This window comes from Macaca fascicularis, chromosome 1 (genome assembly GCF_037993035.2).
Source record: "Macaca fascicularis isolate 582-1 chromosome 1, T2T-MFA8v1.1".
Taxonomy (NCBI): Eukaryota; Metazoa; Chordata; class Mammalia; order Primates; family Cercopithecidae; genus Macaca; species Macaca fascicularis.
The window spans coordinates 223,136,048-223,147,742 of record NC_088375.1 but is presented as its reverse complement, the minus strand read 5'-3'; the positions used below and the strand labels follow the sequence as shown (position 1 = coordinate 223,147,742).

At 55.1% G+C, this 11,695-nt stretch overlaps 1 protein-coding gene across 3 annotated transcripts; it reads left to right on the top strand.

Annotated features, from left to right (window-relative positions):
- Positions 1–542: 542 nt before the first annotated feature.
- FBXO6 (F-box protein 6) lies at positions 543–11,643 on the top strand. Of its 3 annotated transcripts, none has more exons than XM_005544794.4 (6): positions 543–601; positions 4,931–5,219; positions 8,596–8,722; positions 9,265–9,360; positions 10,603–10,738; positions 10,945–11,643. In XM_005544794.4, exons 2-6 carry the CDS (start codon positions 4,934–4,936, stop codon positions 11,179–11,181), a joined length of 882 nt encoding a protein of 293 aa, XP_005544851.3. In that variant the 5' UTR covers positions 543–601; positions 4,931–4,933; the 3' UTR covers positions 11,182–11,643. The 3 variants fall into 3 exon arrangements, with proteins under 3 accessions (XP_005544851.3, XP_005544852.3, XP_005544853.3); XM_005544795.5 differs by having other exon boundaries at positions 566–778; XM_005544796.5 differs by lacking the exon at positions 543–601 and adding an exon at positions 886–1,088.
- The last annotated feature ends 52 nt before the right edge of the window (positions 11,644–11,695 follow it).

Here is an 11,695-nt window from a genome sequence, read left to right as displayed (position 1 = left end):
CTTACTCCTGACAAAAAACCTCAGAGGTTTTTTGTTTTTTTGAGACAAGGACTGGCTCTGTTGCCCAGCCTGCAGTGCAGTGGTGCAGTCTTGGCTCGCTGCAGCCTCCCAGGTTCAAGCGATTCTCCCACCTCAGCCTCCGGAGGAGCTGGGATTACAGACATGCGCCACCATGCCCTGCTAATTTTTGTATTTTTAGTAGAGACAGGTTTTTTGCCATGTTGGCTAGGCTGGTCTCCAACTCCTGACCTAAAGCAACCTTCCCCACCTGGGCCTCCCAAAGTGCTGGGATCACAGGCGTTAGCCACCTCCCAGCCCCTCAGGTTGTTACCTGCGGAGGTCACGCCCTAGGGAAAGAAAGAGCCTGCTGGGTGTCAGCTCCTCCCTCTAGGGAGTGAACCGAGGGTCAAGGGTGGAGCCCTGGGCCCCTTAAAGAAGGAACTAGTGCGGAGGTCCGGTGAGCTGCCTCGCGTTCAGGGACTTTTGCCTTGCGGAGGAGTGGGGTGCAGGTGTGGGTGCTGAGCCGCCCGCCGCCTGGAGGGGGAGACTGAGCTTCAGGACACGCAGGCCGCAGCGAGGGCCCGGGCCCCAGGGACCTCAGGTTAGTCTTCCCGCGGCGAAGGTGCGGGGCCGGGCCGGGAGGGACGCAGCGGGGTCCGGGGCGGGGGTGGAGACCGAGCGCAGCGCGTGACGCGGCGGCGGGGCCGGGCGGGGCCCAGCGACGACGCCGCCGAGGCCGTAGGCTCGGGCCGACCCGGAGCTCCGCCGCTGCTTCCAGGTTGCGGCCCCGGGGGGACGGGCGGCGGGCGAGTGGGGAGCCGGGGTCTTAGGCGCCTGGGCGTTCACGGAGCCTGCGGGCGCTGGTCCGGGCGTCCAGGGCTGGGGGGCGCGGGCGGCTGGGCCCGGACTGGGGGCCTGGCCCCGGGGCCACCCGGGCGGAGGCTCTGCGGCCGCCTCCACCCCGGCCACATCCCGAGGCCATTGCCGGATTCGGAGACCTGTCAGGGGACCTCCAGGCCCCACGCGCCTGCGAGATCCGGCCTCTGCCTTTCCCCAGCCACGGTTTCTGTTTCCGAGAAACCGGTGAAGTAAGAGTGCCCCGAGAGCTTGCTGGGAGGGTGGGTGCGGTGAAGGCCAGCACGAGACGCCGGGCGGGGCAGTTGGGGAACCCGATAGGTGTGAGGGCTTCCTAGGGCTGGCATGGACTTCCCCACCACAAAATGCCCCGTGTGGGGGCGGGGAAGGGGCGCAAGAAAATGCGGACTGGGCCAGAGACCAGACTTCAGTCACCACGGTAGGAAGCTATTGGTGCCTAAACGCCTCTAGCTTGGAGCCCAGTGACTTTTATTTGGTCTAGAGTCTAGACAGTGACTTTAGAAGTTGCCAGCGTTTATTTATTTATTTTAGGCAGTCTTGCTCTGTCACCCAGGCCGGAGTGCAGTGGCATGGTCACAGCTCACTGCAGCCTCTACTTCCTGGGCTCAAGCGATCCTCCTGCCTCAGCCTCCTGAGTAGCAGGGACTACAGGCATGGGCCACCAGGTCTAGCTAATTTCTTTTCTTCTTCTTTTTTTTTTTTTTTTTTGAGACAGAGTCTCACTCTGTTGCCCAGGCTGGAGTACAGTGGTGCGATCTCAGCTCACTGCAACCTCCACTTCCCGGGTTCAAGCAATTCTCCTGCCTCACCCTCCTGAGTAGCTGGGACTACAGGCACCCGACACCACACTCAACTAATTTTTATATTTTTATAGAGACAGAGTGTCACCATATTGGCCAGGCTGGTCTTGAACTCCCGACCTTGTGATCCGCCCACCTCGGCCTACCAAAGTGCCGGAATTACAGGCATGAGTCCCCACCCCCAATCTAATCTCTTTTTTTCCTAGAGGCAGAGTCTCACTATGTTGCCCAGACTACAGGCATTTTTAATTGACAGGTTTTACATTTTTTTTCGAATGCTACATTTGCTTCTCATAACTTAGAAGACTTGGCCACGTTGAGGTTTTTTTTTTTTTTTTTCCCTATCAAAGCCTTTTTCTTTTTGACAGTTTTGCTGTTGCCCAGGCTGGAGTGCCATGGAGGAATCATGGCTCACTCTGCCCCAGCAGGCTCCTTCTTTCCCTAGAGTGTGACCTCAGCAGGCCTCATGGATTCTAAGTTAGAAAACCTCTGAGGGGCCGGGTTTGGTGGCTCATGCCTGTGAGCTACTGCAGCCTTGACCCCCTGCGCTCAGGAGATCTTAACACCATAGCCTCCCAAGTAGCTAGGACCACAGGCACTGGCCACTATGCCCGGCGAATTTTTTCACTATTTGTAGAGACAGGGTCTCCCTGTGTTGCCAAGGTTGCAAAGCCTTTTTTCTCTTTTTTTTTTTTTTTTTTTTTTTTTGGAGGTGTGTCTTGCACTGTCACCCAGGCTGGAGTGCAATGGCGCAATCTCGGCTCACTACAACCTCTGCCTCCTGGGTTCACGATTCTCCTGCCTCAGCCTCCCAAGTAGCTGGGATTACAGGTACACATGACCAAACTCGGCTAATTTTTTGTATTTTTAGTAGAGACAAGGTTTCACTATGTTGGCCAGGCTGGTCTCGAACTTCTGCCCTCCTGATCCACCCACCTTGGCCTCCCAAAGTGCTGGGATTACAGGCTTGAGCCACCGCTCCCAGCTTGCAAAGCATTTTTCACGAGGCACAAGTACCTCACCTGTTTTCTCTGCCATGTAAAGTGTTCCTCCCCGGGCAGGAGCCAGCATACACCCACCCTCCGGTTTTCTGGGATGGGAGCTTTCAGAAGACTATGAACTGCTGCTATGGCTAAGCCTCTATGGAAAATCAGAAGAGGCCACAGCAAAAGGCTGGGTGCAGTGGTTTACGCCTGTAATCCCAGCACTTTGGGAGGCCGAGGCGGGTGGATCACCTGAGGTCAGGAGTTCAAAACCAGCCTGGCCAACATGGTGAAACCCCATCTCTACTAAAAATAAAAAATTAGCGGGGTGTGGTGGCGGACACCTGTAATCACAGTTACTTGGGAAGCTGAGGCTGGAGAATTGCTCGAACCCAGGAGGTGGAGATTGCAGAGAGCTGAGATCCCACCACTGCACTCCAGCCTGGGCAACAAGAGCGAAACTCTGTCTCAGGGCTGGGGGAGGGAAAAAAAAAAAAGAGGCCAGGAAGGTTCTGTTTCCCTGCTTGTAGGTGGAGAACATTCTCTCCTCATGTGTAAGCAGATGAGGCCCACCTGAGTGACAAGGCAGAGCCCTGGTTGCTGGCCAACCCCCACCTACCTGGGGCAAGTACCTGGGATCCCCTTAGGGGACTAATCAGGTGCCCCCAGGTAACAGATTCAGGCCAGGGCTGTGGCACTGCTTGAAGTTTTCCAGAACCTGTGTGCAGTGCAGAGGTACAGGGAGGACAGTGTTGAGGGCAGGTTTGTGCTGGCAGCAATGCTGACCAAAGATCTGTGCTTCACTTGGTTCTCCTGGCCCTTCCAGGGTCGGGACAGTTACCCCCTCCTTTCCACAGCTTCCCAACTAGTCACTGCAGACCAGGATTCAAACCCAGGCAGTCTTCTCAGGCACCCTCCATCTGATTTTTGTTTTCCGACCATCTCCAAGTAGATTCTGGCCTGACACCCAAGGCAGCCCAGCCGGGTGCTGTGGGGGCTTCCCATGGGGTTGTTTTATCACGTCTGACTTCCAGGCCAGAGTGAGCTTCTGGAGAGAGGCAGGTGGTTTCTCAGCGCTAGCCATCCACTGAATGAACATTCATGAGTCTGGGATGTAAAACTGATTTTATATTCTGGCCGGGCGCGGTGGCTCACACCTGTAATTCCAGCACTTTGGGAGGCTGAGGTGGGTGGATCACGGGGTCAGGAGATGGAGACCATCCTGGCTAACACGGTGAAACCCCGTTTCTACTAAAAATACAAAAAAATTAGCTGGGCGTGGTGGCGGGCACCTATAGTCCCAGCTACTCGGGAGGCTGAGGCAGGAGAATCTCTTGAACCCGGGAGGCAGAGGTTGCAGTGAGCCGAGATCACGCCACTGCACTCCAGCCTGGGCAACAGAGCAAGAGTGTCTCAAAAAAAAAAAAAAGATTTTATATTCTTTTTTTTTTTTTTTTTTTTTGAGACAGTCTTGCTCTGTTGCCCAGGCTGGAGTGCAGTGGTGCTATCTTGGCTCACTGCAAGCTCCGCCCCCCGGGTTCACGCCATTCTCCTGCCTTAGCCTCCCGAGTAGCTGGGACTACAGGCGCCCGCCACCACGCCCGGCTAATTTTCTTGTATTTTTAGTAGAGACGGGGTTTCACCGTGTTATCCAGGATGGTCTCGATCTCCTGACCTCATGATCCGCCCACCTCGGCCTCCCAAAGTGCTGGGATTACAGGCTTCAGCCACCGCGCCCGGCCAATTTTATATTCTAACAGTGAATCCAGAGCATTAAAATAACAACAATCACCAAAATCCTCACAGAACTTTGCAGATAAGTGTGGCCTCCACAGAATCTTACAGTCCACCCAAACCACTGGCTTTAAAATTAAGCAATTTTTTCTTAAATTGGGGAGGGGCCTTTTAAAATATGTGTCTCTAAAGACTTTCCTACTTGTATTGTACTCTTCTGAATGTGGGTCCCATGACTACTCTTTCCACTGAGGGGCTACTGTTTACTGGAAGGACCCTCAGCCTCCGAAATGCTCTTTTGTGGTGTTTTTGTTTTTGTTTTTGAGCCAGGTTCTTGCTCAGTTGCCCGGGCAGGGGTGCAGTGGCGCAATCATAGCTCACTGTAGCCTTGAACTCCCAGGCTCAGCCTCTGCCTCAGCCTCCCAACTAGCTGGGACTCCACGCGTGTGCCACCACACCTGGCTAATGCAGGGTTGGAGAGGAGTCCCTGGCCTAGACCTCCCTGGTCAGGCTCATAACCGCTGTCCCCCCCCACAGGCCATGGATGCTCCTCACCCCAAGGCAGCCCTGGACAGCATTAACGAGCTGCCCGAGAACATCCTGCTGGAGCTGTTCATGCATGTGCCCGCCCGCCAGCTGCTGCTGAACTGCCGCCTGGTCTGCAGCCTCTGGCGGGATCTCATCGACCTCATGACCCTCTGGAAGCGCAAGTGCCTGCGAGAGGGCTTCATCACCGAGGACTGGGACCAGCCCGTGGCCGACTGGAAGATCTTCTACTTCCTACGGAGCCTGCACAGGAACCTCCTGCGCAACCCATGTGCTGAAGGTGGCATGGGGGCAGGGTGGAGGCCGCCACCGGGCTCGTTCCTTCCCATCCTTGGGCCTTGGCACTTGTGATTCCCACGCTACCTGGAATGTTCTCTAATCCTAAACACCCACCTCACTCCCTTGGTTCCTTCTCATTCTTCAGGTCTCAGTTCAGAGACCTGCCCTGTGCTCCCAATCTAAAAACAGCACTCTCCACCTCCAGCATAGCACCTCCATTTCATGCCCTGTAACATTTTTGACCAGGCGCGGGGGCTCACGCCTGTAATCCCAGCACTTTGGGAGGCTGAGATGGGCGGATCACCTGAGGTAAGGAGTTGGAGACCAGCCTGGTCAAAATGACGAAGCCCTGTCTCTACTAAAAACACACGAAGTTGGGCATGCTGACCCACACCTAGAATCCCAGCTGCTCGGGAGGCTGAGGCAGGAGAATCACTTGAACCTGGGAGGCAGAGGTTGCAGTGAGCTGAGATGGCTCCACTGCACTCCAGCCTGGGCGACAAGAGTGAAACTTAGTCTCCAAAAGAAAAAGGTTTTTTTCAGAATTTCCTTATTTTTTTCTGCCACAAACTTCAAGTTCCAGTGGCCAAATGGACATTGTTTGCTACACTATAGCATCCACAGTGACACCCGCACATAGCAGGTGCCCAAGAAATGCTCATTGAAAGAACAAGCACACTGCAGACCCGCCTGTCCCCCAGAGTACAGCCCAAGCTGCCTCATGTTGACCAAGGGCCTCCTCTGTGTCAGGTATTCATGGGAGATCTTTACAAATGTCCTTACCCATCCTCCTGTTAGCCCCATTATACAGACAAACAAAATGAGGATCCAGAGGGGCCTGTGATCACAGCTGAAGGTCCCCACTTAGCCTGTTACATTCTCTTGTATTTCCCAGGCATTTTTTTCCCTTTTCCCTTCCTTCGTTTGGTACCTGCTATGTACCAGGCACCACGCTTCCCATATATATTTTTTTTAATTAGAGACAGGGTCTCACCGTGTTGCCCAGACTGGTCTCGAACTCCTGGGCTCAAATGATCTGCCTGCCTCAGCCTCCCAAAGTGCTGGAATTATAGGCATGAGCCACCATCCACCCCGGACACACCATACTTCCTGTTGGGACTCCAGCAGCAACTGATTTTGAGACCTGGTTTGTGTACTTAGAACCTCCTTGCTATCTCTGTACTCTCTTCATCCTCATCAGGATCCTGGGAGATTGGCCGGGTGCAGTGGCTCATACCTGTAATCCCAGCACTTTGGGAGGCTGAGATGGGCGATTACTTGAGGTCAGGTGTTCAAGACCAGCCTGGACAACATGGTGAAACTCCATCTCTACAAAAATACAAAAAAATTAGCCAGGCATGGTGGCAGGCACCTGTAATCTCAGCTCCTCAGGAGGCTGAAGCAGGAGAATCGCTTGAACCCAGGAGGTGGAGGTTGAAGTGAGCCAAGATTGTGCCACTGCACTCCAGCCTGGGAAACAGAGTGAGACCCTGTCTCTGAAAAAATAATTTAAAAATAAAACAAATAGGCCAGGCACGGTGGCTCATGCCTGTAATCCCAGCACTTTGGGAGGCCAAGGCAGGCAGATCACTTGAGGTCAGGAGTTCGAGACCAGCCTGGCCAACATGGTAAAACCCTGTCTCTACAAAAAATACACAAATTAGCTGGGCATGGTGGTGGGCACCTGTAATCCCAGCTACTTGGGAGGCTGAGGCAGGAGCACCGCTTGAACCTGGGAAGCGGAGGTTGCAGTGAGCTGAGATCGCGCCACTGTACTCCAGCAGCCTGAGTGACAGAGAGACACTGTCTCTCTCTCTCTCTCTCTCTCTCTCTCACACACACACACACACATACACACACACACACACACACACACACACACACACAGGAACCTGGGAGATGCCAAGACAATTAGGGTGGACTCCATTGTATAGATGGGGAGCTTTGGGCCCGAGATGAGTGACTTCCCCAAAGATGCACAATTGCCCAGCTTCCAGGGTTTGGTCCTGACAGATAAAGGCCTCAAACTCCCCCCACCCCAAATCCCAGAGGCCCCATAGACAGCGCCTGACACTCAGTCCCTCTGCCTGCCCCAGATTTCATTCAGAAGCTGCCCAGCTAAGCTGCCCACTCGGCTTAACACGGCCTAACAGAGCTGGCCTTGCAGCCTGGCCTGCCCAGGGCTGGCAGTGTTCAGTCAAGCCTTGCTGAGATACCCCCAGGTCTGTACTCAGCGTCAGCCCAGCTCCTAGATTTCTGTATTACTCCTCTGGTTCTCTACTGGGGACCCCAGAGCACCTGAGAATAGCGGGCTTCTGGAGGGGGAGCAAGCCATTGGAAAAGTGCCCCAGTGATTGCCTGGGCAGCACTGGTAGAGAAGCGCCCTTGTTTTCTAAGGTCCTCTAAGTTCAGTGTGAAGAGGGTGATCGCCCCCCTGAACCCACCAGGCCCACCTAATGGAAGTCCACCCATGAATGTTACCACACCGCCCAGCCCAAAGGGTACTGGTTCCTCCACTTAGCACTCTTGCCCTGGGCCATCTGGGCCCTATGGGAATCTTGGTTCCCATGACCACCAACAAACCCACAAACCCATCCTCTAGGGCCTCCAATCTGGGTTATGTCGTTAACCAAGGGCCTCTCCCTCCTGGACATCTGGGGTGCCATCTGGGTCAAGTAAGCAGTCTGTGTTGGGATGAACACTTGTTAGCCTTTTTAAAAAAATTATTTTACTTATTTAAAAAAAAAAAAAAAAAAGGGTGTCGCTATGTTCCCTAGGCTGGTCTTGAACTCCTGGATTCAAGCGATCCACCTGCCTCAGCCTCCCAAAGTGCTGGGATTACAGGCCAAGCCACCGTGCCTGGCCTCACATTAGTCTTTGAGGACAGTACTCTCACAGGCCCCTCGTAATTTCATTTTTTGAGAACTGATACTTGGGTATTTCCCAGAGTTCCACCGCAACATGGAAGTGAGGAAGGGGTTGGTTTAGAATTTCTGGTAACACGCATTTTCTCCAGCTGTGTGTTAGGAGTGAGGCCAGTTTGGGACTGTGTGGGTGGGACAGAGTCAGGTCAGAGCTGATATGGTGAGGACAGGTGGGAATGTGTTGGAGGGGTGCTTTGTAGGGGTGCTCCAGGGTGCAGTTGGGGTATACTTGGGCTGATGGGATACCTTGGCTACACAGTGCCCTTGAGAAGGAACAAGCTTGTTAACCCTTTGGTGTCCACAGCCCCAGAAACCTGAGCATGAGCAAGTCCTGCCTCCCAAGAAGATCACTAACGCCATACCACCCTCCCTCCCGCCCTCCCGGGACCAGGTGGGGAGGGCTGTATTTTGGATTTACACAGGGGGTCTCACCTCGGCTTCTGTTCTTCCTAGAGGATATGTTTGCATGGCAAATCGATTTCAATGGTGGGGACCGCTGGAAGGTGGAGAGCCTCCCTGGAGCCCACGGGACAGATTTTCCTGACCCCAAAGTCAAGAAGTATTTTGTCACATCCTACGAGTAAGGCAAACTGAACCTACCAGGCTTGCATGGAGGGGACAGAGGGTTAGGACACCTTTGCCAAGTCTCAGGCAAAGTCTTCTAAGGGAAGGCCTCTCTGTGAAGCTCAAGGGAGGTGGCCCCAAAACTTGCCCAGAGTCACTGCTTCCTGGAGTCACTCAGTGCTGTGTTCATGGACAGTGGGGGTGGGGGTCACTGAAGCAGGCCAGGAGTCCATTGGGTGGTTAAGATAAGCCAGGGCTATCTACAGGCATCCATCCCTAAGCTAGGAACTTGAGTTTACAAGAGTGCCCTGCCTGGTGCCCTGGAACACTGGGCCTTTGGACTGGAATCAGATGCCACCCAGGCACAAGTGGGTCAGACTCCCTCCTACACTGGAGGAGAAACCAGTCAGCCCCAGCGAGTGCCTGTCCTGCAGCGGCCAAAGGATACCCTAAGTCCCCAAGCCACCTCCCTGGGCTTACAGGGGCTGCCAAGGCTTGGGTGAGGGGGGGCCATGCATAGCACACCCAGGTACGCAAGCCCCCAACTCTGCTCCCCAGAATGTGCCTCAAGTCCCAGCTGGTGGACCTTGTAGCTGAGGGCTACTGGGAGGAACTACTGGACACATTCCGGCCGGACATCGTGGTTAAGGACTGGTGAGTAGGGTCCATGGCCTGTGTCCCCCACTCTACATGCTCGTCTTACTGCTGTGCCGGGTGAGACAAGCCATAGCAAGTGCCCACTGTGCCCAGCAGTGTCGTAGAGCCAGGTAGCCCTGGCCTCTGCCCCCGCTCTGTGCCCAGACCCTGCGGCACCTCCTGGCCTCCCCACCACCCTGTGACGGAGTCAGCAGGACACAGCAGCGCCAGTGTGCAGATGAGGAGGCTGAGGCCCCCAGGTGGGTTGTCATGGACAGGCACTTTTTTTTTTTGAGAGTCTCGCTCTTTTACCCAGGCTGGAGTGCAGTGGCGCGATCTTGGCTCACTGCAACCTCCACCTCCCACATTCAAGCGATTCTCCTGCCTCAGCGTCCCGAGTAGCTGGGATTACAGTTGCCCACCACCACGCCCGGCTATTTTTTTAATCATTTTAATACAGATGGAGTTTCACCATGCTGGTCAGGCTAGTTTCAAACTCCTGACCTCAAGTGATCCATCCACCTTGGCCTCCCAAAGTGCTGAGATTACAGGCATGAGCCACTGTGCCCGGTCAACACTGACACGCACTTGGGCAACAGAGGACTCTCAGGCCTCTCTGGACTGGGTGGAAACCCCCAGGTCCCCTGACCTACCTGCCTCCCCGGCTCCTTTTCCTATTCATCCCATGACTCTTTTGAGCTCCTACTCTGTGCACAGAAGTGTGCCAGGCTCTGGCTTGGCCGGTGGCAGAAGCAGGACCCCAGTTCTAGGCAGGGCCCAGGGCCGCCACTCTGAGGATAAATGGGCGAGGCTGGAGGAGTATGCAGAGCTGCAGAGGGGAGAGGTGGCTGGGCTGGGCTGAGCAGAAGGTGAGCTCTGTGCCAGCCCCATTACACAGGCCACCCCCTTGACTCTCCCACTGAATCCACAGCCTGGTCCATTTTAAGTACAGGTTACGTGGCTTGGACAGACCAGGCCTCTCTGGAGGGGTCTTTTGCTTTTTGAGGTCACATCTTTAGTAGGATGCCTGAAAGGGTCCCTTTTCTCAGATGGGGTAACTGAGGCCAGCATGGACCAACTGCTTACCCCCAGGCCACAGTGGGGCATAGGGAGCACTGAAGCCAGCTGGGCCTAGCAGGCAGAGCAGTGTTGGCTGATGGGAAACAAAGCTCCAAGCTCCAATGTGTAGGTCCCCCCTGCCCCCAGTGCTGGGGCCAGCCCTCAGTAGCTTGGACACAGGGCTCTCAACCCCTCCACCAGGTTTGCTGCCAGAGCCGACTGTGGCTGCACCTACCAACTCAAGGTGCAGCTGACCTCAGCTGACTACTTCGTGTTGGCCTCCTTCGAGCCCCCACCTGTGACCATCCAACAGTGGAACAATGCTGCATGGACAGAGGTGAGGCCTCACCCACTTGCTCTCTCTACCCACTCCTCCCAGGGCCAGGATGGCAAGAAGCAAGGGGCAGCCTCAGGGCCCAAGGTGCCCCTGCTCTCTGGCCTGGAGCTGTTGCCTTCCCGCCTGGGCAGCTCTCTTAGAGGACCTGGCTCCTGCCTTCCCCTCCCCAGTCCTGGTGGTCACTTCCTGTCCCCTCCTCCCGGCAGGTCTCCTACACCTTCTCAGACTACCCCCGGGGTGTCCGCTACATCCTCTTTCAGCACGGGGGCAGTGACACCCAGTACTGGGCAGGCTGGTATGGGCCCCGAGTCACCAACAGCAGCATCGTCGTCAGCCACAAGAGGACCAGGAACCAGGCCTCCTCCGAGGCTCAGCCTGGGAAGAAGCATGGACAGGAGGAGGCTGCCCAATCGCCCTACCAAGCTGTTCTCCAGATTTTCTGACAGCTGTCCATACTGTATCCGGGTCAGCCAGAGGTTCCTCCATGCAGGAGCTGAGCATGGGGTGGGCAGTGAAGTCCCTGTACCAGCGACTCCTGCCCCGGTTCAACCCTACCAGCTTGTGGAAACTTACTGTCACATAGCTCTGACGTTTTGTTTTAATAAATGTTTTCAGGCTGGGCACGGTGGCTCACGCCTGTAATCCCAGCACTTTGGGAGGCCAAGGCGGGCAGATCACGAGGTCAGGAGATCGAGACCATCCTGGCCAACATGGTGAAATCCCGTCTCTACTAAAAATACAAAAAATTAGCCGGGCGTGGTGGCGGGTGCCTGTAGTCCCAGCTACTCGGGAGGCTGAGGCTGAGCTTGCAGTGAGCCAAGATCACGCCACTGCACTCCAGCCTGGGAGACAGAGCGAGACTCCGTCTAAATAATAATAAATAAATAAATATAAAAAACAAAAAATACATGTTTTCAGTAAAATCAACCTGGGGTTGATTTTAGGAGTGGGGAGAGG

Excerpts from the sequence above, each read along its gene's own strand:
- FBXO6 (XM_005544794.4), top strand. The coding sequence starts at position 4,934 with ATGGATGCTCCTCACCCCAAGGCAGCCCTGGACAGCATTAACGAGCTG. Across the intron at positions 9,361-10,602 it reads GACATCGTGGTTAAGGACTG|GTTTGCTGCCAGAGCCGACT; the intron begins GTGAGTAGGGTC and ends CCCCTCCACCAG. Across the intron at positions 10,739-10,944 it reads ACAATGCTGCATGGACAGAG|GTCTCCTACACCTTCTCAGA; the intron begins GTGAGGCCTCAC and ends TCCTCCCGGCAG.